Source organism: Sorex fumeus, unplaced genomic scaffold, assembly GCF_029834395.1.
Source record: "Sorex fumeus unplaced genomic scaffold, SorFum_2.1 ptg000047l, whole genome shotgun sequence".
Taxonomy (NCBI): Eukaryota; Metazoa; Chordata; class Mammalia; order Eulipotyphla; family Soricidae; genus Sorex; species Sorex fumeus.
In genome coordinates this window covers 55,118,512-55,143,380 of record NW_026606104.1, presented here as the reverse complement: position 1 = coordinate 55,143,380, position 24,869 = coordinate 55,118,512, and the positions used below count along the sequence as shown (strand labels likewise).

The 24,869-nt window shown below is 42.5% G+C and overlaps 1 protein-coding gene across 2 annotated transcripts in view; it reads right to left on the bottom strand.

The window, feature by feature from the left end:
• Positions 1–24,657, bottom strand: part of SMAP2 (small ArfGAP2) — a 50,401-nt gene extending 25,744 nt beyond the window's left edge. The window contains exons 1-2 of one of the 2 annotated variants that reach the window (XM_056123268.1): positions 24,131–24,657; positions 16,415–16,519 (exon numbers count right to left, since the gene is read on the bottom strand). Coding sequence is in view for 1 of the 2 variants with exons in the window: in XM_056123267.1 (XP_055979242.1) it covers positions 24,131–24,233 (103 nt within the window). In the remaining variant the exon portion in view is untranslated. The remainder of the gene's footprint in view (positions 1–16,414; positions 16,520–24,130) is intronic. The other variant, XM_056123267.1, reaches the window with a different exon arrangement.
• Positions 24,658–24,869: the final 212 nt, after the last annotated feature.

Sequence of the window (24,869 nt, the reverse complement as noted above, 5' to 3'; positions counted from 1 at the left end):
GTGTTCCCAGTTTCCTCCCGCCACCCCCACCCCTACCCCCATCCCCAGACTGCTTCTATGGCAGACTCTTCTTTCTCTCCTCTCTCTTTCCCTCCTTCCCTCATCCGCCCCCCGCAACACACACTTTTGGGAATCACGGTTTGAATACAGTACTGAAAGGTTATCACATATACTCCTTTACTTCCTTTCAACACTGTTTCTGTCTAGAGTGATCATTTCCAACTACCACTGTCCTCTCATATCCTTCTAAGTAAGTTTCAGTAAGAACTATTTCGTTACATACACACACACACACACACACACACACACACACACACACACACCCCTAAGTTCTGTAAATAGCCCAAGTTCTCAAAACAGACAAACAAATAAAGATGACGTGGTAGATATACACAATAGAATATTATTCAGATATAAGAAAAGATGAAACCTTGATTTTTTGCTATGACAAAAATGAAACTGGGGGGAAGTAACTATAAGTCAGAAGGTGATAGAAAAATACCAAAAGATTTCACTCTGATCACAGAATTGAGGTTACAAGAGTGGATGGGGAGGGCTGAATGTGTCCTTTGGACTGCAAGGGAGGGATATTGACATTTTGGAAGTGGGTATGGTGTAGTAATACTGTACTCCTAAAACACAGAAACATTTACACTCAGGCAAACCAATCTTCAATTTTTTTTTTTATTGTAGCACTGTCCTCCCATTGTTCATCGATTTGCTCGAGCTGGCACCAGTAACATCTCCATTGTGAGACTTGTCATTACTGTTTTTGGCATATCGAATATGTCACGGGTAGCAAGCCAGGCTTTGCCATGAGGGTAGGATACTCTCGGTAGCTTGCCGTGCTCTCCAAGAAGGGTGGAGGAATCGAACCCGGGTCAGCTGCATGCAAGGCAAATGCCCTACCTGCTGTGCTATTGCTTCATCCCTATAAAATCAACAAGCAGCAGACCGGACACTAGTATTTTAAAAAAAAAAAAAAGACAATTTTCATCTTTCTCTACTTGTCAGAGCTCTTTATAGACAATGACATTACAAAACTAAATATAAGTGAAAATGAGCCTATAGAAACAAGGAAGTTCAAACCAATAAAAAACAGTCCTAGGGCCAGGGACAAAAAAGGCACAAGTCTACAGATGCACCAGATGCTTCCCTAATTCCACTGTTAAGTGTGTTATCACTTAACTCTTAGGAAATCTAATACTTGTTTCTAATACTTGCTTCTAATCGAGTATCATGCTTGAAACATATCACTTCCACACAGCTAACGTTATCTTCAAGTGCCACTAATCAACTGGGTGGCTGTGAGCAAGTCAATTCACTTCTCTGAGAATCTATTTCCTTTCCTAGATTAGATTATATCTAAAATCTACCTTGTCTAGGATTATAACAGGAACTCCAAAATTCATTAAGCTACTCTGAAAAGCCTTGGGAAGGCAGTTAAGTTTTACCTTTTAATTTTTTTTAAAGACAAGGAATTGACCTTTTTATTACATGTATGTGCCACACACTTGGCAGGGTCCTTTAACATGTTTTCATTTTATCTTCCTAAATGATGTTCAAGGTACAATGTGGTGCTGAAGACCAAACTAAGGTTGACTGCAAGCAAGGCATGAGTCTTAACCTCTATACTGTTTCTCCAAACCCTATCATTTAGTGAATTTTTCATTTATGTATTTATTTATTAGTGAAACACCATGAGGCACAGTTATAGACTTACAAATTTTTGTGCTTGGGTTTCAATTGTACAATGATCAAACAGCCATCCCTCCACCAGTGCCCATTTTCCACCATCATGGGTCCCAGTCTCCCTCCCACCCCCATCCCCCCATCCCACCCTGCCTCTGTGGCAGGGCATTCCCTTTTGTTCTCTCTCTCCTTTTGGGTGCTGTGGTTTGCAAGAGAGGCACTGAGAGGCAATCAGGTTTGGTCTATAGTCTACTTTCAGCATGCTTCTCCCATCCTGGGAAGATCCTCCCAACACCCTTTATTTGGTGCTCCCTTCTCTATCTGAGCTCCCTTTTCCCCTAGCACATGTGGTTGACCTCCAAGTCATGGAGCAAAATTCCTGGTACTAATCTCCACCACTCTTGCGTGTTAGTCTCCCGTTTTGTTACTTTATGTATACTTAAAGTAAACATGATACTTTCCATGTCATACCACTTGTATATAAATTTCATGACTTCATCTTTTCTAACAGCTACATAGTACTCCATTGTGTAAATGTACCAAAGTTTCTTTAACCAGTCATCTGTTCTCTGGCACTCAGGTTTTTTCCAGATTCTGGCTATTGTAAGGAGTGCTGCAATGAACAAACAATTGCAGATGTCACTTCGACTATACTTTTTTGCCTCTGGGATATATTCCCAGGAGTGGTATTGCTGGGTCAAATAGGAGCTCAATTTCTTTTTTTTTCCCCTTTATTTTATTTTATTTTATTTTTAAAGTTGTAGATTTACAATTTTTTGTGCTTTGGTTTCAATTATACAATGATCAGATACCCATCCCTCCACCAGTGCCCATTTTCCACCACCATGGATAATATCCCTCCCACCCCCATCCCCCCATCCCCCCTGTCTCTGTGGCAGGGCAATCCCCTGTGTTCTCTCTCTCCTTTTGGGTGTTGTGGTCTGCAAAAGAGGCATTGAGTGCCAAACATGTTCAGTCCGTAGTCTACTTTCGACATGCATCTCCCCTCCTGGGAGGATCCTCCAAACATCCTTTATTTGGTGCTCCCTTCTCTATCTGAACTGCCCTTTCCTCTAGGATATCCGGCTGGCCTCTAAGTTATGGAGTAATCCTCCTGGTGTTGATCTCAGCTATTCTTGGGTATTAATCTCATACTTTGTTACTTTATATCCCCCAGATGAATGCAATCTTTCTATGTCTATCCCTCTCTTTCTGACTCATTTCGCTTAGCATGATACTTTCCATATTGTACCACTTGTATGTAAATTTCATGACTTCATCTTTTCTAACAGCTACATAGTACTCCATTGTGTAGATGTACCAAAGTTTCTTTAACCAGTCATCTGTTCTTGGGCATTCAGGTTTCTTCCAGTTTCTGGCTATTGTAAAGAGTGCTGCAATGAACAAACAAGTGCAGATGTCACTTCAACTATACTTTTTTGCCTCTGGGATATATTCCCAGGAGTGGTATTGCTGGGTCAAATAGGAGCTCAATTTCTAATTTTTTAAGAATCGTCCATACTGTTTTCCAAAAGGGCTGCATTCCCACCAGCAGTGAAGGAGGGTCCCTTTCTCGCCACATCCGCGCCAGAACCGGTTGCTTTTGTTCTTTTGGATGTGGACCAGTCTCTGTGGTGTGAGATATCTCATTGTGGTTTTGATCTGCATTTCCCTGATGATTAATGATGTAGAGCATTTTCTCATGTGCCTTTTTGCCATTCGGATTTCTTCTTTGAGAACATTTCTGTTCATTTCGTCTCCCCATTTTTTGATGGGGTTGGATGTTTTCTTCTTGTGGAGTTCAACCAGTACTTTGTATATCCTTGATATCAATCCCTTGTCAGATATGTATTCGGTGAATATCCTTTCCCATTCTGTAGACTGTCTTTGTATTTTGGTCACTGTTTCTTTGGAGGTGCAAAAGCTTCTTAATTTAAGATAGTCCCATTTGTCTATCTCTGTTTTCACTTGCTTGGCCAGTGGCATGACATCTTTGAAGATACCATTAGCTTCAATATCATGGAGGGTTTTGCCAACTCTGTCTTCAGCATATGATCATCTAATCTTCGATAAGGGGGCAAGAAAAGTGAAGTGGAGCAGGGAAAGCCTCTTCAACAAATTGTGCTGGCAAAACTGGACGGCGACATGCAAAAAAGTGGGCGCAGATCTCTGCCTAACGCCATTTACAAAAGTAAGATCAAAATGGATTAAAGACTTCAATATCAGACCGGAATCCATTTGTGAATTTAGATCCACATCAGTCTTACCATCCTAGTTTATTAGTAGTAGATAAGGATTCCTTAAAGGCTAGTCTCTTTGTCTACCCCACAGTGGATGTAACTGATGTATACTTACACGTTGTTTCTGGTAAAAAAGCATTACCAAACTTTTACCCTATACTATTATTTTCACCTCTACTCTCCAGAATATTCCAGGAGGGAAAAGATAAGATAAGGTATGTTTTGTTGATACTTAAAAGGAAACTCTGCAAAGGTATACTGTGATGATCACATCATTCCATTCAAAGACACGAGCCTAGTCCCCCTTGAAGTGTGGTTTCAATACTTAAAAGCTTTGGGCCCTCCTCAATGAATTCTTATTACCCCATCTCATTTTTATATACCAACAAAGACATTACTTTCCCCCTTTGAAACTGTTGAGTACAATGTCAGTGACTATGCTCAGCCACAAGGAGAGCCCGAGGGGGGACACCCTAGCTTCAGAGACCTAGAGGTTTCTTTCTGACTTGGGGACAGGAAGTTTCAAGCACAGGAGCTCCTGACTGCCACAAAGATGCCTTTCCAGCAGCAATGGGGTGGCTGTACAGTGCCCACTTGAAGGTCTTGTCTGAGGGCCTGAGATCAGATCTAAGACTCCTGGTGTTAACCTGTGACTTTCTGGTGTGTAGCACTGTAGCACTGTCCTCCTGTTGTTCATCGATTTGCTCAAGCGGGCCCAGTAACGTCTCCATCGTGAGACTTGTTGTTACTGTGTTTGGCGTATCGAATATGTCTGGTGTGTATTGAAATTATTTTTTAAATTAAAGAGATTGAACTATTTTAAACCTTTTTGGGGGAGGGGGGAGGCAAGGTGACACAATGGTCATAGCAATGGTGGTTCTTGGTGGTAGCCAGAGGACCGTGCGGTGCCAGGAATCAAATCCTGAGTTTCCACATGTGAAGCATGTGTTCCAGCCACTTAAGGGATCTCCGTAACCCAAGAGATGACATGTGAAGGGAGGAAAAAGAGTAGGCCCAAAGAGGTTCTGCCCAGGTTAAAGAAGCTCAATGAGTCCATTTAATCTTCTCACTGGCCAGTATTAGACAAGTATACAAATAATACTGGCCTTCAGTGAAGACTAGTTTCTCGAGGTTGCAATCACTGAATATGCAAAACAGTGCAAAGCTGGACAGTCACCTCTTTACTTGGGAACACAGCAGACTTCCTCAAAGAAAGAAGAGAAAAGAGTGGTTCCTAAATTTTTATTTCATGGAGTGACAAGATCTTGCCTTTGGGACAGACATGGTCACTCAAAGATCCATCAAAATCCCTCCCTTCCCTGGTGAATGGCACCCAAAGAGCCCTAAAAGCATCTCCACAAGAATGTGGGATAACTCCTGAGTGGAAGACTGGAAGGTGTGGCACAAACACTCACCAGCTAGAACACCAGGACTGCTTTCTCAAGAACTCACAGGACAGACAGTCAGTTGTAAAAAGGGGGTGAAAGGGGGTGAAATGCTTGAAACCTTGAATGAACTAGGTTGTAAAAGGGAAACAGAGCCAGTTAAAAATCCATGACTGATGGGGAGGCAGAGCGAAAGTACAGCAGGTAGGGAGCTGGCCATGCATGCAGCCGACCCAGGTTCAATCCCCAGCAAGAAGAAAATCTACTGCTGAAAAATGAGTTTAAATAAACTTCCCAGATTATACAAAAACATCTGCAGTATTCGTCAGAAGCATAACTTCAATGGGAAGATAGTCAAAGACCTAGAGAAAGAACTGGAAAGAAGAAATACTTCCTTCTATCAGAGATGGACAGTGTCCTTGAGCAAAATAAGCTCAACAAAGCTGGCTGACATCTCTATTGGCTGAACTGGAAAAATAACAACAAACCAGCATATACATAGTACTTACTAAGTAAGTGCTCCCACAATAAATCAGTATAGGGGCAGAGTGATAGAATAGCAGGTGGGGAGTTTGCCTTGCACATGGTTGACCCAGGTTCGATCCCTGGCATCCCATATGGTCCTCCAAGCACCACAGGGAGTAATTCCTAAGTGCAGCGCCAGAAGTAACCCCTGGGCACTTCTGGGCACTTCTGAATGTGGCCCCAAAGCAAACAAAAAAAGTTGTGGCATATACTGCGGGAACTCCCAAGTGGGAAATTTTACTCTTTCTGGAGAATCTTGAATTCCACCCCAAAGAATGAAATCTCTTATTATGCCAATAACCCAAGGAAGAAGTCTTGATGTCCGCCTGCTGAGAATGAGCAGACGTTCCCTGTGAGAATGGTGACTCACAGAAAGGAGCCCTGTACTGAGACACAGTAAACTGAGCCAGGTAACTAATATTCTACACTGGCCTTATAAAGTGAAGGCATAGAGACTTCAGGACAGTGAAGCAGAACAAAACCCGTTTTTTAGTTTTAGGTATTTTGTGATAAATTTGTGTGTGTGTGTGTGTGTGTGTGTGTGTTCTCAGGGGTCTATTTTCTTGTGAGGGAGGACAGGTCAAGACTTTCCTCCTGGCTCTGTGCTCAGAGGTCACTCTTGGTGGAGCTTGGGGAGTCATATGTGGTCCCCGGGATTGAATGGGAGTTGGTCACAGGCAAGGCAAGTGACTTACCCCCTCTCCAGCCCAGATCTCTCTTCATACTCAAAAGTTCTGAATAGTATCAATAGAGTTACGGGAAAGAATCAAAGACTGATTTGTGTCTATATATCAGTTAGAGCTTCAAACAGAGGCATAAAAGCAAAAGCAGTAGCCAGATGTGGGAAAGAAGCAAACAGTGGCGTGTCCTGGGTGGTTTGTCGTCTATACAGTGGATTCTTCTCAAGTCCACATTTGGGATTTGGGGGGGTGAGGGTGGTAGGCGGGTAGACTTTTCATTTTGACCAATAAGGAAAACTGGACTGCTTATACTCCCCTGGTTAGCTGAATATATCTGTCAAATACCTTTCCAGGTGCTAGTTTACTTGCAAACATTACGTGAAAATCTTGCTCTACCCACTTCCTCTATCAAGTCTTTTCTCCTTCCTATTCAGAGTCTCCCCTGTAGCTCTCATCTGTGGCTGTTAGATTTATTTAGTTTTAGTTTATTTCTGCAAGCTCTCTTAGGTAAGAAATACCTCATTTGATGTGTTTCTAAAAAACCTAGTATGAACATTTTTCTCACATGAACTTGAGGCTTAAATCACTTATCACTCAGAAAACCACATAAGGTTAGTTTAAATATCCTCCACTTTCTAGTTAGCAATTATCAGGGGAAAGGGTATTCTTAATGGTTCTGGTCTCCTGGTTAGCCCTCCATATTTTGGCTCTTGCCAGTTTCCGCTGCACAAAGACTCTACTTAGAGTATCTGTGAATACACTAGAAGAGTGGTGGCAAAGAGGTGCCCACTCTGAAAATGGGAGGAGTAGACAAAAAATAGCTGCTTTCACTGGAGGCAGGAAGGAGACTGCTTCATTAGGAGTTAAACAGCGAGGCTATCTCCGAACAAACAATTATTGGCCTTGAAGGCTCCATGTGGCCAATTACTCTGGCAGAGGCTCAGCTGGAATGGAACACAGGGCCTGCCAAGACCAAGGGAAAGGGCTGACACAGGCTCAAGTGTCTCAAACTATGGCTTTGATATCCCAGCGCATCCCAGCAAGGATGCTCCAATCAGCAAGCAGCATCATTCGACATGTAGCCAGAGCTGGAGAAGGAAAGGATGGCACTGGGGGAAAATGCACTATTCAATCACAGTCACAATCACAAATCATCCTGTTAATCGTCGATTGCCTCGAGCAGGCCCCAGTAACGTCTCCTTCATCCTAGCCCTGAGATTATATTCAAGGCTCTTTAGGAGAATGAGACCCATCATTGTTACTGGTATTTGGCATATTTGGCATATTTGGCACTATTCAATGTCAAATAGTATTTTATAAGCATAATCAGTATAAATATTAGATCTCATAAGATTAAATATATTTTCTCACTAAATAATTAATAGCTAGGAAGGGGAAGGGTGGTGGAAGTTGGGGAGGGAATAGAGTTGTATAGGGAGGGGTTGCTGAGTTAACAGGAAATCTTTTCAATTCAGCAGGTGAAGCTGATATTTCAAAATTTGATTTTTATAACTGAATTAATTTCCTATCACTCATTATCTCACTTAAAGTAGAAGTCTACTCTGAAACTACCAACATCTACATACAGGACTGGAGACAGTGGTAAAGCACCTGTCTTGCACATGGCTAACCCAGGTTCAAAACCCAGCACTATATATGGTCCCCTGACAACAGCCAGGAATGCTCCCTGAGCACAGAGCCAGGAGTAAGCCCTGAGCACTAACAGGGTGCCAGGGATTGAACCCACATCAGCTGTGTGCAAGGCAAGCGTCTGACTGTTACTGTACTATCTCGCTGGTTCCCAGAGGAATCACTTTCAAACCATTTAGTTTAGAGCATGTAAGATATAAGAATATACCAACTCTGGCCTGGAGCGATAGTACACCGGGTAGGGCATTTGTCTTGCAAGTGGTGGACCCGGGTTCGATCCCCGGCATCCCATATGGTCCCTCCAGCACTGCAAGGAGTAACTCCTGAGCATCACCGGGTGTGACCCCCCACCCCACAAAAAAAGAATATACCAACTCTGTAGAAAAGCCTCTTCTATAATCCAGAATCCCAGAACTAAGAAAAAAAGAAACTTTAATGATTAGTTTAAGTGCAGTTGAAAAAATATGAAGGCTCACAGAGTCAAGTCATTTACCCAAATTTATAGAAAAAATTCAAGCTGTACAGAAATTAGAATCATCTTTCCAGGCCCCCAAAAGGGTGTCAGACATGTCAGCTGCCCAATAACGGTCACTAAATTGATATGCTGATTTTTAGGTGTTGTTTTTATATTAAAAGACATGAAGGCTTATTTATACCCCTTCAAAAACCCAGACTCCTCTTCCTGAAAGGAAACCCAGAAATGGAAAGAGCCTAATGCCATAGAACTAAAAAACAAAAGACCAAGCTAATTAAGTTTCACACTTGTTTAAAGGGAAGCTCATGCCTTTTCACCCAGGCAGAGGCTGTACACAAAACCTTGGGAGTCAGCAAATGAACCCTTGTGTAAGGCCATGAGCATGTGAGCTTCTCGCCGCAAGTGCGTGTCGCGGCTTTCCTAACACATCAGGGGAGCCCCAACCAATGGCAGACAAATGAAGAATCAGCGCTGGTTAATTGAATCACAACGGAACCCAAACAAGCGGGAGAAGTTTCTTCTCTGAACAAATGGAAGAACACAAATAAATTTGGGACTCATAGTGAGGATGATTAGACCAGTGACACGCTGAATGCTTGCTGTCTCAAGGCTGACAGAAGGAGGGCAAGAAGTGGAGCTCGACCCTTTTAAAAAGAAAGCACTCAAAACCAAGGTGTTGCAGAATTGGGTCTATATGCAGTACGGATGGGAGACAGCGCAAGGAAACAGGCCAAAGATGCCAGGCACGTGGCTAAGAAAGCTCTGGCAGAATGAGCCCAGGGCAGGCATCTAAGGGGTAAAAAGGCACAGCTTCAAAAGAGCTGGAGCAAGGTTCTTCAAATTAAACAAACCTGCTTCAGTAGGCAGAAAGAGCGTCTAAAAATGCTGCAAAGTTACTACTATTAATTTCTATGGCACCTGAGAAGAGAGTCTAAATATTTACTCCTGTCTCACAGAAAGGCTGAGGGCTGCTATCTCAGCCTCCTGTTTCACACCTCAGGCTACATTTTCCCCAAGATGATGTGTCACTAAAACCTCCGAGTGAGAGGCCAGAGTACTAGCTTCGCTGACTGGCTCCAGCTTTCAGTGTAGCACAGATGTTAGAAGAACACAAAAGAAGTGGCAGCATGAAGCAATTACCAGGAAACAACCATGATATTCACCTGCTCAGCTTCCTGAAACATCACATCTTCAAATATCAGCATTCATGGTAAGAAAGTGACTTGCAAGAGACAAAATGAAAAAAGAAGATGATCCAAACACCCATAAGCAAGTGTTCTGAAGGAGACGGTCATTAAGTGTGAAACATTGCTCATCACAGATATACACAGGACACAATCTCTTGTCTTCTTGTAATTTATAGTCTAGGGAAAACCCTTATAAAACAACAACAATCCAGTAGTTATATCCCCTTTGTATCAACGTTGGGCCACTGTTCCACTACCTTGGTAGATTCAATTTAAGTGAAAGCAACCTATATGAAAAACATAAGTAAGATGATTAATGGCACAAAAGTATTTCCACATATCGTAATGTGGAAGGTTGTGCCCAACATACGAGAATAGGTCTTGTCCATGTTGTAGTGATTGTGTACCAAAAAATTGATCCTATGGTCAATCCAGGTTTTCTCCCAGCTCGTCTGTAGTGGTAAAGCAGGTCAGAATAACGGTCTCCCAAACAAGGTCATCTCTGCATGGGTTCAGCCCAAGGAAGCCAGAATAACTTTTTAAAGTTAGGAGGCCCACATGACTACTCAACTCTGAGGACATAAAGACTTCATCAGTCTACAATGTAATCTACAAACAACATTGGACCATTATTAATAATACTAAAGATCTAAAACTGGAACTGGAGAGAATGCAGTGGGTAAGGCACTTGCCTTTCATGTGACCAACTTGGGTTCCATTCTCGGCATCCTATATGGTCCTCTGAGCACTGCCAGGAGTAATTTCCGAGAGCAGGCCGAGGAGTAAGTCCTGAGCATCCTCGGGAATGGCCCCAAAACAAACAAAAAAATACGATAAAAATCTAAATTCCCAAATATCCAATAGTCAGGCAAGATTTAGGTAACTAATGACATATCTAAACAATGGAACATAGTAGAAATTATTTAAATGCTTTTAATGTCACGAAAAAAATGCTTCCAATAAATATTATGCAAAACAACATAAAATTACTACAGAACAAGCTCAAGTATAAAATGGGTGGTAAGAACTATTCTGCAAGCCTAAGAGACAGTACAATAGGAAGGGTAATTCCCTTGAACACAGACAACCCAGGTTCAATCTCCAGCACCCTTGGTGGTCCCCCAAACCTGCCAGGAGGGATCCCTGAGCACAGAATCAAGCGTTAGCCCTGAGTACTGCCTGGTGTGACCCAATAACTAAAAGAGAAAGAGAGAGAAGAGAAAGAGAGAGAGAAAATTACCCTGCTTCATTGTTTTCATACTTGTCAATTATTTTTTATCATAAGTATGAATGTTTTTACAATCAGCAAAAAAATGTTTTTATCTCTTAAAGAAACAGCATCTAATGATATTTAGCATGAAAGAATTTCCTGCTTCCCTAAACCCCCCAGATCTAAGACAAAAATACAACTGGTCTGGGAGTCTGTTCCTATGGTAACATCTTTTTTCCCCACTAAATGCATAAGAAGACGAATGAAACTGCATACTATTTTTACTCTGCCCACAATATGGACCCTTGATTTGAGTCACTTGTTTCAGGCTTCTTCTGTTGACAGACTAGGCTCAGGACCAAGTTAAAATGCTCAGAGGAGCTAAGATGGAGTCTTTCAGTTTCTAATGCTGCATTTAATGAACTGTCCTTTTACGTACAAGTCGGACCCTTAATATAGAACTCACAAGATAGGGAGGATCATTTCTCAAAATTCTCCTTGGTCTGAAACAATTTCGCTAACCATACTCTTCACGCCATCTGCAGGGAGACAAAAGTCCCCACTTCCAAATGACCAATTCTTTCTGAAAATGCTTTAAAAATAGCAGAAGTGCCTAGATCTTTAAAATCTTTGTTTCTCAAATCAGTTGCCTGACTTAAACTGATTTCATTTGCTCTGCTGTTTACAGATATTTTGAACAAAAATATTGTGGTAAAAATCAGTTTTCCTTCCTATTTTTCACCAGACTGTGTCAATTAAAACCCAACTGACAAAGTATCAACCAAAAAAGGATACCTTTTCCAAGCTTCATATTGCAGTGTAAGATTTACTAGCTTGCAAAATTCTTTAAGAAGTTAATTGGGGACTTGCTTTTCAAGCCTGTGCACTCCCTTGAACATGTATCTCACTTGCCGACCTTTTTCTCTGCTTGCTTATTTCTACTCTGGGGAAGACTGTGTTTTCTCTTGAACACACAGTTCTCACTTCCCTCACATCTTTCTAAATAAGTTTCAATAAAAACTACCTTGCTTCACTCCCTCCAAAAACAAACAGCGAATTTTCGAAGGCATTAAAAATGAAAACAACCATCTAAATACAATTCTGTAAAGAAATGTTAACTCAATCAAGACTTCCAACACTAGAGAAGCCATTTCTAAATCTACACCTTGGGGGGGACATCCGGTTCAGACAAGAAAAGAGGAAGAAGTTAAATCACAAGGTTTATTTTGTGAGCACTGCAGGAAGCAACACTGTAGGAGTGATCTGTAAACCAAGATCTGAGATGGAAGCTCTGCCCTGCATTGTTCGGGACCCACCATCTACCCTAGTCATTACTGCAAAAGAGAGCATGGCTACTTAAAAAAAAAGGAAAAGACACAGTACCCTATTATCACAAACCGCTGTGCCAGAACGGACTGCTTACGTCTGAGAGCAGTCCTCTAACCTGTACTGTTAGTATTTTCAATACATCATAAAAAGCAGAATGTTACACATTTGTTTGGGGAATGAGGAGTCAAGAAGTGAAATGGTGGGATCCGCTGTCTGTTTGGGGTTAAGAATTCTTGGAAAATTTGTCAACCTGAAATTTTTAAAGAATTAGTAAAGCATTCTCCAAGAGGACTTAGTAAATCCAATACTTTCTAAGCAAAAGGTTTTAGTATGGATTTAAAAGCAAATCAGAATACTCACAGAATACATACAAATTGAGAGGGAAGGAGGGTCCTGGACAACAAAAATGGTCAAAGAGCCACTTGACATGATTTGGAAATAAAAAGAAGCAGTAATAAAAACCTTGTTTCTATCCAGCAATATCTTATAAAGGCACAATTCCCAGGGCAGGTCTCAGCCACACAGAGGGAGAACAGTGGAGGAAGGAGAGACCACCCACCAGGGCAGCCTTACACTGACGAATGGCCACAGATGAAGGGAGATTTGGCTCATCTCTGGGGTTTTCCACTGGGAAGGAACCTGCAGTTCAGCCATCGGTGGATCACCACCATGTACAAAACCTGTGGGAAATTCACAATCCAAAATGTGGGGGAGGCATGAATCTGCTCAATAATCATGTTCTAAATTTCAGATCTCTCATACTCTATCTCACTGATGTACCAAAAGCAGCATCCATTTGTTTGGGTTTAACATACATATTTGTAATGTCTTATACAAGGGCTTAATGGCCCCAGGATGAAATACAACAATCTTCACACACTTTCCTCTTGTGGTGGTGGGAAGGTGGTGGGATTGGTGTTTGACACTGTCGTCCCATTGTTCATCGATTTGCTCAAGTGGGCACCAGTAACACCTCACAACAAATTGTGAGACTTGTTACCGTTTTTGGCATATCCAATACGTCACGGGGAGCTTGCCAGGCTCTGCCGTGCGGGCGAGATACTCTAGGTAGCTTGCCGGGCTCTCTCAGAGGGGCGGAGGAATCGAACCCGGGTCGGCCACATGCAAGGCAAATGCTCTACCCGCTCTGCTATCGCTCCAGCATGGTGTTTGAATATTAAATGTAATGAATTATTGTGAACAACTTTATAAAAATAAAATTAAATTTTTTTAAAAAGTGGGGTTGGAAAGGAGAAAGTTTGGAAAATGGAAGCATCAAACACAACAACAAAATGTGAAAATATACATGAGGTTTTCAAAAACACATAGATGTATCTCTTAAGATAAAGTGAACTGGCTGGGCGAAAAATAATCTGGGAAGCACTCTGCTATACATTTTTAGGATAACAAATTCAGTTTAATGACATCTGTGAGTTAAAGTCATAGCTGCAAGGAGGAAATAAATTTTCTGGAGAAAAGGGAAAAAAAAACCACTGCAATTATAAGAGCTGGTAATTTACTCAAATAATAAAGGCATCATCTGTGGACTTTGTGGAAAATAACATCAAAGAAGCAAACATACTCACACTCCACTGAAAATTTTTGCTGGCCTAGTTCTACCAGTTCCATTAATGTAACAGTGACCCAAAGGCTGATGACCTGATTGATAAAAAAAGGTCTTCTAGAAAGTACTGAACTTGTCACCAAATAAAGGGTACTGGGAGGACCCTCCCAGGATGGGAGAAGCATGCTGAAAGTAGACTATAAACCAAACATGATTGCCACTCAATGCCTCTTTTGCAAACCACAGAACCCAAAAGGAGAGAGAGAATAAAAGGGAATACCCTGCCACAAAGGCAGGGTGGGATGGGGGTTGAGGGGTGGGAGGGATACTGGGACCCGTGGTGGTGGAAAATGGGCACTGGTGGAAGGATGGGTGTTTGATCATTGTACAATTGAAATCCAAGCACAAAAATCTGTAAATCTACAACTGTACCTCATGGTGTTTCACTAACAAAAATTTTTTTTAAAAAATGTAAATGATGGAGAATGGGCACTGGTGGAGGGATAGGTACTGGATCATTGCCTAACTGAAACCCAAGCACAAAAATTTGTAAGTCTACAACTGTACCTCATGGTGTTTCACTAATAAAAATTTAAGAAAAAAAAAAAAGAAAGTACTGAACTTGTATCATATAACTCACTAAACACTCGACAAAGAAGAAAACTAGTAGAAATAACTAGGGAAACTGTCTTTAAGTGGAGTTGCAAAACTTTCCTAATGAGGCAAAGTACAGTTCAAGTTCAATATAGAAGACAGTCCTAGAGATCTCACCTCTCACCCAGTGCTAATCTATCTCCACTGTGCATTAGGGGAAAGGAGGTAGGAAAGATAGACCAGTACCATTAGTTACCATGGTGGCATGAGGAAAAACAGCTTCACCAACTACCTTACCTCTTAAGGAAAGAAAAATTTGTACCATGTTTTAAGAATGCAGTCCTCAAAACTCTCTTTGTATCTCCTACTATGTTACTAACACAAACTTTCCAAATACAGATATAAAAAACTCAATGTATATACATCATGCTTAAGACTTCCAAGAATAGAAAGGGTGGGGATTTATTTTCAGAGTGAATAAATGAAGGATTGGTACTTAGAGTGACGAGTAGTCAAATACAGATTCAAGAGAAGCTAAGATCATTTTCCTATTCATGGATCCAAATGATATAGGCAAGGACTGCATCATTATACCACTTGAAATTACTGTTTAAGCAACAGTTAAGATCCTATAGTTTGTGTCTGCCTGAAAATCCTTCTTATCTCTTGACTATAATTCAGCTACATACTTAATAAAGAGAACTACTCATTAGAGATTTTTTTTAAGTGTCTTTGTTGGCTTCTACCTGGATCTGACCCTTGCTCCTCTCTATCACAGGAAACTACATTTTCCAGGCAACCTTGCTAACCAACTTCTGAGTAAGTGCTATCACTGGGAGTCACTGATAAGGGCAGGGGTGGGGGAATGTTTGGCTAAAACGTTTTGCTCCCTCCTTCCCTCCCTCTCTCTGTTCTCTGTTTTCTCTCTCTGTTTTCTCTCTCTCTCTCCCTCTCTCTCTCTCTCTCTCTCCTCTCTCTTCCAACTGCCACCTGTGTTCTTTTCATGCTTTCAGCTTCAGCTTTTGGAGACCCCAGAAACATCTATGTTCCTTAAGGCACATCAGCTCAAGGTGTTGCTAACGTTGTCTCCTAAAGTCGTCTCACCAGCCTATTTACCTTCTCCACTCATATCACATAAGCATCTTATTCCATGTTAAAGTTCTTCTACTTGTATGACTTAGAAATACCGTATGTTTCCCTGACTAATCCCTGATTTAAAATAAATTTTAAAACTTACAATCTACAGATGTCTTCTTTTATTTTTTTTGAAGGGGAGATGGGTTTTCGAAATAATGGTGGTGGCAAGATGTAGCAGTGGTGGGACTGGTGTTGGAATATTGAATGTAATAAATTATTGAGAACAACTTTAAAAAAAACTTACAATCTATAGATGTCTTCTTTTTGTTGAGAGGCCCTGGGAGGGTGGGGAATCCACTCCCAGTGGTGCTCAGGGGTTATTCCTGGCTCTGCACTCAGGAATCACTCCTGGTGGGCTCAGGGGTCTATATGCTGTGGATGGAATTCAGGTCGGCCACATGCAAGGCAAGCACCCTACCCACTGTACTATCTCTCTGGCCCAGAAGATGTCTTCTAATAGGAACAAAATTTTTATAAATGACAAAATCAAATAATTTATCCAAACATTTCCTGGGAGCCTGATCTGTGCCAAGCACTACTCTAAGCTCTGAAAATACTACCGTGGACAAAACAGGCACAAAATCCTGCCCTGCCCTCAGAGAGCTTACATTCTAGCGGACATAATCACTGTGGCAAATTACAATTTAAAAGTTTCTCAAGAAAAGAATATTTCTTTAACAATAGAGGAATTTGGCAAAAGTGAATTAACTTTAACGTGGTCTATGCTACGTAGACTTGGTTCCTACCTTTTCAATGTGGTATGCTGAACTGTCACATTCCAGAGGCCAATACAGAACTTCTTCAAAGTTAGTATCTACTTAAACTGGCCACTTGCGCACACAGAAGTACAACTGTGATAAGGATTTAAGCAGACACAATAACAAAAGTTAGGCACTGAATGCTTAGAATATAAAATACGTGTGCTTGCTTTAAGTTGATTTTTGCTTGGCATCTTTTTCACGGGGGTGGATATCTTTGGAGGAATTAAGTTTCAATCAATGTAATAGAGCACCTTAGGGGGCCAGAGGGAGCTCTGTGAGCGTAAACTTTGCCTGCGGGAGGCCAGGGTTCAATCCGGGGTTCAATCCCTGGCACAGCATGGTCCCCCTAGCACTGCTGGGAGTGATGACAACATACAGAACCACGTGCAGCCCTAAAACAAGTAAGTGACTTACTTGATCCTTCCTCAATGCCTCAAATAGATTTCATCAATATAAAACATACAGAGTCAACTATAGAGCCTATGAGTAAAGTGTTGCCAATTGCATCACACTATTTCCAAGACAGTATTTTCAGGCAAAAGAATAGAAACAGACAATGACTCATGCGGTGAACAGTTATATAGACAACTGTGCCCGAGAAAGCTGCCACCTACATGCCATAATGACATCAGATGAGGAATACGAAAAGAAGATAGTTTTCTGATATATTTGAAAGCAATAGACTTGCTAAGAAGTAGACTGAAAGATATACTGAAAGACCAGTTTGTTCAAACTAAGCTATCAGCGCTCAAGAAAACACATCAACTTATTCAGTATGCTAAGCCTTCTTGGGCATAAAAGCAGCATATTCAACCTGGAGGGATGGTACAGTGGGCAGGACACTTGCCTTGCACACAGCTGACCTGGGTTTGATCCTTGGCATCCATATGGTCTCCTAAGCCAAACCAGGAACGCAGAACTAGGGTAAGCCCTGAGCACTGCCAGTTGTGCACTCCTGCCCGCCCCAAATCCCACCAAACCTTAGAGTTCCATTTGCGTAGTAGATGGACTTCTAATTCTATGGACTTCATACATGACTGGGAGACTAAAAAAAAATATATATATATGTATATATATATAATATATATATGGGCTGTATATATATATGGGCTGTATATATATACAATATATATATATGTATATATATATAATATATATATGAGCAATAGCATAGTGGATAGGGCATTTGCCTTGCATGCGGCCGACCTGGGTTCAATTCCTCTGCCCCTCTCAGAAAGCCCAGCAAGCTACCAAGAGTATTCAACCCGCACGGCAAAGCCTGGCAAGCTACCTGTGACGTACTGGATATGCAAAAAAAAAAAAAAAAAAAACAGTAACAACAAGTCTCACAATGGAGACATTACTGGTGTCCACTCGGGCAAATCAATGAATGGGAGGACAGTGCTACAGTGCCACAATTACACACACACACACACACACACACACACATATATAATCCCAATGTCATATTTTAAGTCCACAACAGACCTAGGACTTTAAGCTTATTGGCCTATCAGTCAATAACCTTATTTCTCGGCCTTTCTGACATGTAGGCAAATTACACTTAAGAATCCCCTCCACACAACGCACGCATGCACACACACACACACACACACACACACACCAGCACTTCTTGGTATCTTGGTGCATTGTGTTTCCTCTATCTGCAATATAAAGTCCTCTAAGCTTACCCAGTAAAGGCATGCTTATCATTCAAGACACAACCCACTTATCTCTTTGAAGCCACAACTTCCTGAGTCAAAACTTGTTTGCTTTCTTCAATGCTTTCATTTCTCCTTTTCCACAATGGCATAATGATAATTATACTACACCATGTATCTGTTTGGACATCTGCTTCCCCATTAGACTCTAAAATTCTAAAACCAAAGAACCAAAGGTTCTATCTTTCTCTCTCTCTCTCTCTCTCCCTCCAGCACCACCTTGTATGTTTGTGTGTGTCTGTGTGTGTGTCTGTGTCTGCGTGTGTGGTTTGGGGGCCACATCCAGCTACGCTCAAGGTTTACTCCTGACTCTGTGCTCAGTGATCACTCAGAGATGATATGCGGTGCCGAGGATCGAACCTGGGTCAGTTGCCTACAAGGCAAAGCTCCTGCTCTATGTCCTAATTCTCCAGTTCCCATAGATCCTGTCTTTCAGTGCAGATAACCTGATAAATGTCTGACACAAAATTAGGTCCTTAAGAAATATTTTCTGAATAAATATATACAGTAGAATAAATAATATACAGTGTGGTACTGAAACACTGCAAAGAGTCCCCCCTAAAAGATAATGACGTTTTGTATTCTTTATCTCAGTGCCACAGGACAAAAGAATAAATAAGAAGTTACTTCCCGTGGAAGAGGTTAAAAAGCTACTATTAAAAATAATATACTGGGAATTTTGATAAATTATTTGTAGTAAACTGTTATCAGTCTAATATAAGTATCAGCTGTATAAGCTGTGAAAAAAAAGAAGTTATTTGATCATGGACAGAAAAGAATATGTGTCAGCTAGAAATGGAAGCACAATACTGTGTTGCCTAGAACTGGTGGATTTTTTTTTAACTTCTCAAAGGTACTAGATAGAGCAAAATAATTAAAAATTGATTAAAATGCTCATGTCCTATGGAATTTTATTTAACCAGCGATGAATTACATAGCTATTAATAGAAAACAAATATAAAGCAAAGCCAGAGATCAATTTACTGGAATTAAATTTCAGAACTGCTATTAAGCATTTCTACACAATGATTCCCTGATTCACTCTTTCATACAAGTTTGATGAGTCAAAAATATCCAGGGACCATCCTCAAGAAGCATAAAGTACATTTGTAAAAATATCAGAACCCCCATAGATAGGGAAAGATTTTGGCTTAAAGATTAGGGAATTACTGGGTGACTCATTCAAACTGTGGTTTCCAGAAGCCACAGTATTTAAAAAGGAAAAACATCATGAATTAATATAACAAAATCAAGATAAAAGACCAGAAATGATAATAATAATATGTATATTCTAACATATTCTAATTGCTTTATGAGCAATTTTCCTTTTTTCAAAGAAAGAAAATTACTGAGAATGTTAGATGCTGTGTTGAAAGTTCCGACACTAAAATAAATGAGGGCAAGAGGTTTAACTGAATATTCTACCACCAAATCTGTATCTCCTTCCACATCTATGCTTCTTTACTTCTTTGTCATCTGAAAGGTGGGCTTATATGTGCTATGAATGGGTTAGAACACTTTCTAAGACGCCTTCAACGACAGCAGATGTCTTCTCAGTTACTTAAGCGTATCTTTCCACTTACTCAAGATACCCTAGGGATAGTCTTAGAAAATAACTTCAAGGAATGAAGATGCTCTATAATATGTATATTAAAAAAAAATTCATTTTTCTATGCTGGACTATTAGCTGAAAGAAACTATGTGGGTGAAACACAATTATTTGCATAAAAGCAAAATAGGAAATGGATTTAAGTGTAGTTTGTTTATGCAAAAATTGTTTTATACAAGTCTCATAAGAAAATCCTGCAGTGTTTTTTCCAGTAAAGAAAAATGATGGCAAAAGGATCAACTTTTCACTATACACATTCCCTTTTAAACCTTCTGAATTTTCAGCCACCTGAAAGTGCTACCTTTTTCAAAATGTAATTTAAGTTTAAGAATATATAATAGAGGGGTTGGGGCGATAGCAAAGCTGGTAGGGCGTTTGCCTTGCATGCGGCAGACCCGGGTTCGATTCCCAGCATCTTGTATGGTCCCCCCAAGCACTGCCAGGAGTAATTCCTAAATACATGAGCCAGGAGTAACCCCTGTGCATCGCCGGGTGTGACCCAAAAAGAAAATAAATAAAATTATCTAATAATATATATATATGAGTGGAACATAAGAATGTTAGGTTATTTCAGGTGAAACATCTCAGAAATTGAATAAAGTTTTAAAAAATTACGAAGTATTGGTCAGTTTCCAAAATTCCTGTGATGTTCCTTTCTAAAATAAATATTTCTCAAAATCAGATTTCTTCCATTCTAATTCTTTTTACCCATTTAATAGCTTTCATTATTTTATAACCCTTGATAATGAAGGAGGAGTATACAAAAAACAGACACAAGTATTTGGGTCACCAAAGAAGTAGAGGCTTCAGGGTAAATGAAGAGTCTGAAGAGATTTATTAGGACCTACAGACTAAACCTGAAGCAGTACGAGCCCAGGGTTTGTGAAAAAGAAAGAAAGAAAGAAAGAAAGAAAGAAAGAAAGAAAGAAGAAAAAAAAGAAACTGGCTTTAATTAGATAGGGTTACTCATCATTGATATATTTAGAATTTTCTGTATTTTGCCCTCTATCCTACCACTACTTAAGTCAGTCCAAATAGTTCCAGATAAGTTGGGGTAATAAGGAAACTACATCTTTAGTTCTAAAGAAAGTTTGAAAATTTCCCTTTTTTAAAGGCAGTACCAAAGTTGCCTTCTTTCCTGTACAGAATTGCTTCACTGCTTAGAGATTCTGGAAAATGGTGAGTCTTGTGATCAAGAGAGCTAAAAAGCTCAGTCAACAAAATCTGTATTACATGAACAAATGCTTGTCCTCCATTGTGTTCAAGTTACATATCTACAGATAATGTAATTCTTGTTGTTGTTGCTGTTGCTTCTGTTTGGGGGGGCATACCAGACAATTCTAGGGGCTTACCCCTGGCTCTGCAATCAGGAATCATTCCTGGCTATGTTCTGGGACCATATGAGGTGCTGGGATTGAACCCAGGTTGGCCACATGCAAGGCAAGCGCCCTCCTCACTGTAATATCACTCTAGCCCCCAGATAACATCATTCTTAAATAAGAATAAGATTTTAAAAGAAAGAGTCATTGCAGAGAATGAGGGAGGAGGGGGGGTAAGAGTGATACCTCACCCAACTGTGCTCAGGATTTACTCCTTTCTGGTTCTGTGCTCGGGGATCAATCCTAGAGGGGCACGGGGATCTCATCAAACCTGGGTTGCTATACAAAATATTATTTCTCCAGCCTCAAAGAATTATTTTTGAAACATAATTCCTGCTTATAGTTCTATAGTCCAGGGTTCATCATCTGATTCAATACTAATGAATCAGCAATCACCACCAGGTACTACACAATTAGCTCTCAATTTCTAAGAAAGAACATGAAACACACAGATAAACTCAAATCCAAATCTTATTTAAAGAAAATCTTTAAAATTCTTCTCCTACCATGTTTTTTAAAAAACAGAACTCGTCACTTAATCTAGTGACGAAAGTTCTCGTCCATGATATCTGATATGTCCACATGATCTCTACAATAACCAAAATTAGGCAAAGGTGGGGGGGGTGGAGAATGAGCGAGAGTGGTTGAAAGAGTCAAAGAAGCTAGACAGTTCATGAACTGGACAAATAAGAGACCACAATAACTGTCTTACATAACTGAATGATGACTAACACACTGTCATCTCATTTTTAATCAATGCCCAACTCATGAAAGCCACCAAGCCAAAGAACAACTCCGAAGGCAATTCTTTTAGGAATCAGGATTCTGCCCATGGATAGTTAAGGCTTACAAGCCAATAGCTACTATTTTTCACAAAGCATTAACTAATGCTTCATTACCCAATCCCCAGTAATGTTACTGATAAAGAACACTGAAAAAAAAATATTGAAAAGTAATGGACCACCTCTCTTCCATCTGTTCTATTTGACTGGAATATGAGTAAGACTGAGAGAGGTATGAAAAGGGCAGGAGTACAGTCCAAGTGGTAGAGCACTTGCCTAGCATATGAGGCCTGAGTTCAAAGCCTAGTACCTGGTGGCACCTATTAAGAGAAGGGGTGGGGAGAGGGAGAGGGGAGCGAGGAAGAAGAAGCAGAAGCAGCCTGAGAAAGTGGGAGTATGGGCTGGAGATACAATTCAATGGGCTGAAGCACATGCTTTGCATGAGGGAGGCCCAGGTGTGATTTCTGGCACTGGATGGTCCCTTGAGCAAGGCCAAGAGCAACCCAGGACACACAGCTGGGAGTAGCTTCCGGGCAATGCAGGATATGAATTTTAAAAAAGAAAAAAAAAGAAAAAGAAAAGGAAAGAAATGGGGGGGGGGGGAGATGTGGGTAGTATTAATCATTAAAATGGCATCTGACATCCCCAAATGTAGCAATGCTTTACTTTAGTGGGTGGTTTCACTTTGACTCAAGATTGGTCAAGTGAGGACACAAGGGAGTTTTAGCAAAGTTCCTAAGAGATACGCTCTACCAATGTAAATTCTCAGAAAAGAGGTCTGGGAAACTACATTCTTAATGAACACCATTCATCTATCCGTAAAGGGCACTAAAATATAACACCAAGACTGGGATGTAACACAGCAATGGGGCACCTTCTTTGCACATGTGAAGCCCTGGGTTTGATGCCCAGAACAAGAACAAATGAAACAAATACACCGTTAAAGTATCCAAATCAATGTCATTCCCTTGTTCTTGTATCTTATTTTTATAAAATTAAAAATACTACCTGAAAACATTGATTATGTACTTTCTTCACGTTGACAAATACATCAGAATACCTGTTGTATATTATATGCTCAGTATGCTTTAAGTCAAACGAACAACCCTCCTACATGGACTGAATCATGAACAAAAAAGTAAATTAACAATCTGGACAAAAGTAAATTAACAACAGTTCCCCACACGAAACTATCCGTTTCTGCTCCAGTCAAAGGAAAAATAACCTTCCCAACCCCTCCCATCATATTCCACACTATTCTGAAAGGAAAATAAGGACGCGAAATATTTACAGAAGCTACTAGTCTCTTTACATTTCAGAGGCAAAACATTTCCCTGAAAACCTGGCCCTCCCAACAGACTCTTGTTTAATTGTATCCAATCATGAATCTCGGGAGAACACAGAAAACAAAGACGAGACGGCTCTGCCCGTCGATAACGATCACATTTCACTTCCCGAGGAGCAATCGTCAGGGAAGCAACAAAACTGGTGCATCCTTTTTGCTTTCTTCCCACCACAATCTGCTCCTTGGGTCACACCGCACTCTGCCTGGTCCGGGCGAGCGGCCCGATCCCGCAGCCAGGGCGGTGCAGAAATCCGCACTGTGTCCCTGCAGGAGGCACTTTCCCCTTGCAGGAGCTCGGGAAGCAGCAGGCCACCTCGGCCAGCTGTCAGCGCTCAGCCAGGCTGCAAAATGACAGCAGGAGCTGCGAGCCAGAGCAAGGCAGCCACAAACCCCACCTTTGCAAAGCACTTCAGCAGTTTTCTCCGTCATTTCGCAGCAACCCCCACCCCCCACCACCTCTCTCTCTCCATCTCTCTCTCTCACACGCACACGCACACGCCGGTTCACCCCGCGGCGTGCAAAGCTCCGAGCTGTCACTCCGAGCCCTGAAACCCAGGCATTCTCACCTGCACACCCCCACGACACTTCCATCCTCCCCCGCTCTCCCCAAACACGTACGCTCACCCGCGCCGCCTCTCCCCCACACCCCGTCCTGCGCTGCAGAACCCCGAGCAGGCTCCGGAGCCACAGGGGCACGCGCCCCCGCTTGCAGGACGAGGTGGACGGCCTGCGCGGCCCCCACCCCCGGCTCCCAGAGTCCCGCTGCCCTGCCCTACGCCCTGCCCTACGCCCACCCACCCACCCCACCCCACCCCACCCCACCCCACCCCACCCCCAGCGTCGCCGGCCCGCAAGGATGCGCTACCTTTAGACTGGCAGTCCGCGCAAAACTTGTTATCCTCCTCCAGCAGCAGGTTGGCCAGGACCGCCTGGTACCGATCCACGTCCTTCACCGACTTGCCCGTCATGGCCAGGGCGCCGGCGGGGGCAGAGGGCGACGCGCCCTCCCGGCCCCCAGCAAGCCCTGCCTGAGCTCCGAGGCGACGACCCGCGGCCCCCCAGCCCGGGGGGCGCCGCCTGAGCCGGGCGAGGCTCTCCCGAGGGCCCCGGCCCGGCGCCCCCTCTCCTCTCCGCTCGGCCGCGCCCGCCCCCCACTCCGCAGCCCCCCGGCAGGCTTCAGGAAAGGCCCGCGTCCAGGGCAGAGCGCCGGACCGGCGAGCCCGAGCCCCAGGCCAGGGCGCTCTCGGTCCTCCGGCGGGCACCGGCCGCCCAGACCACGGCCCCGTCTGCCTCTGCCGGCCCGAGTCCCGCGCCTCGGTTTCCCTAGCAGCTGGCGCCCGCTCCGCGCCACCTCGGCCGCCTACTTCCGGCAGCTCTTCCTCCCCACCCAGCCCCGCGCGCGCATGCGTCCCGCAGGCCCCGCCCCCGCCGGGCTCCGCCTTCGGCCCCGCCCCCCGGGAACCGCCGGGGCCGGGGCTCGGGGCGGACCTTGGCCCGGAGCGAGCGGGGCGCGGACGCGCCCCTGGCACGCCCTTGGGCGGGGATGAATGGAGCCTGGCAGGAAGGGAGCCGAGCGAGGGGAAGGGGGAAAACCGGGAGCATTT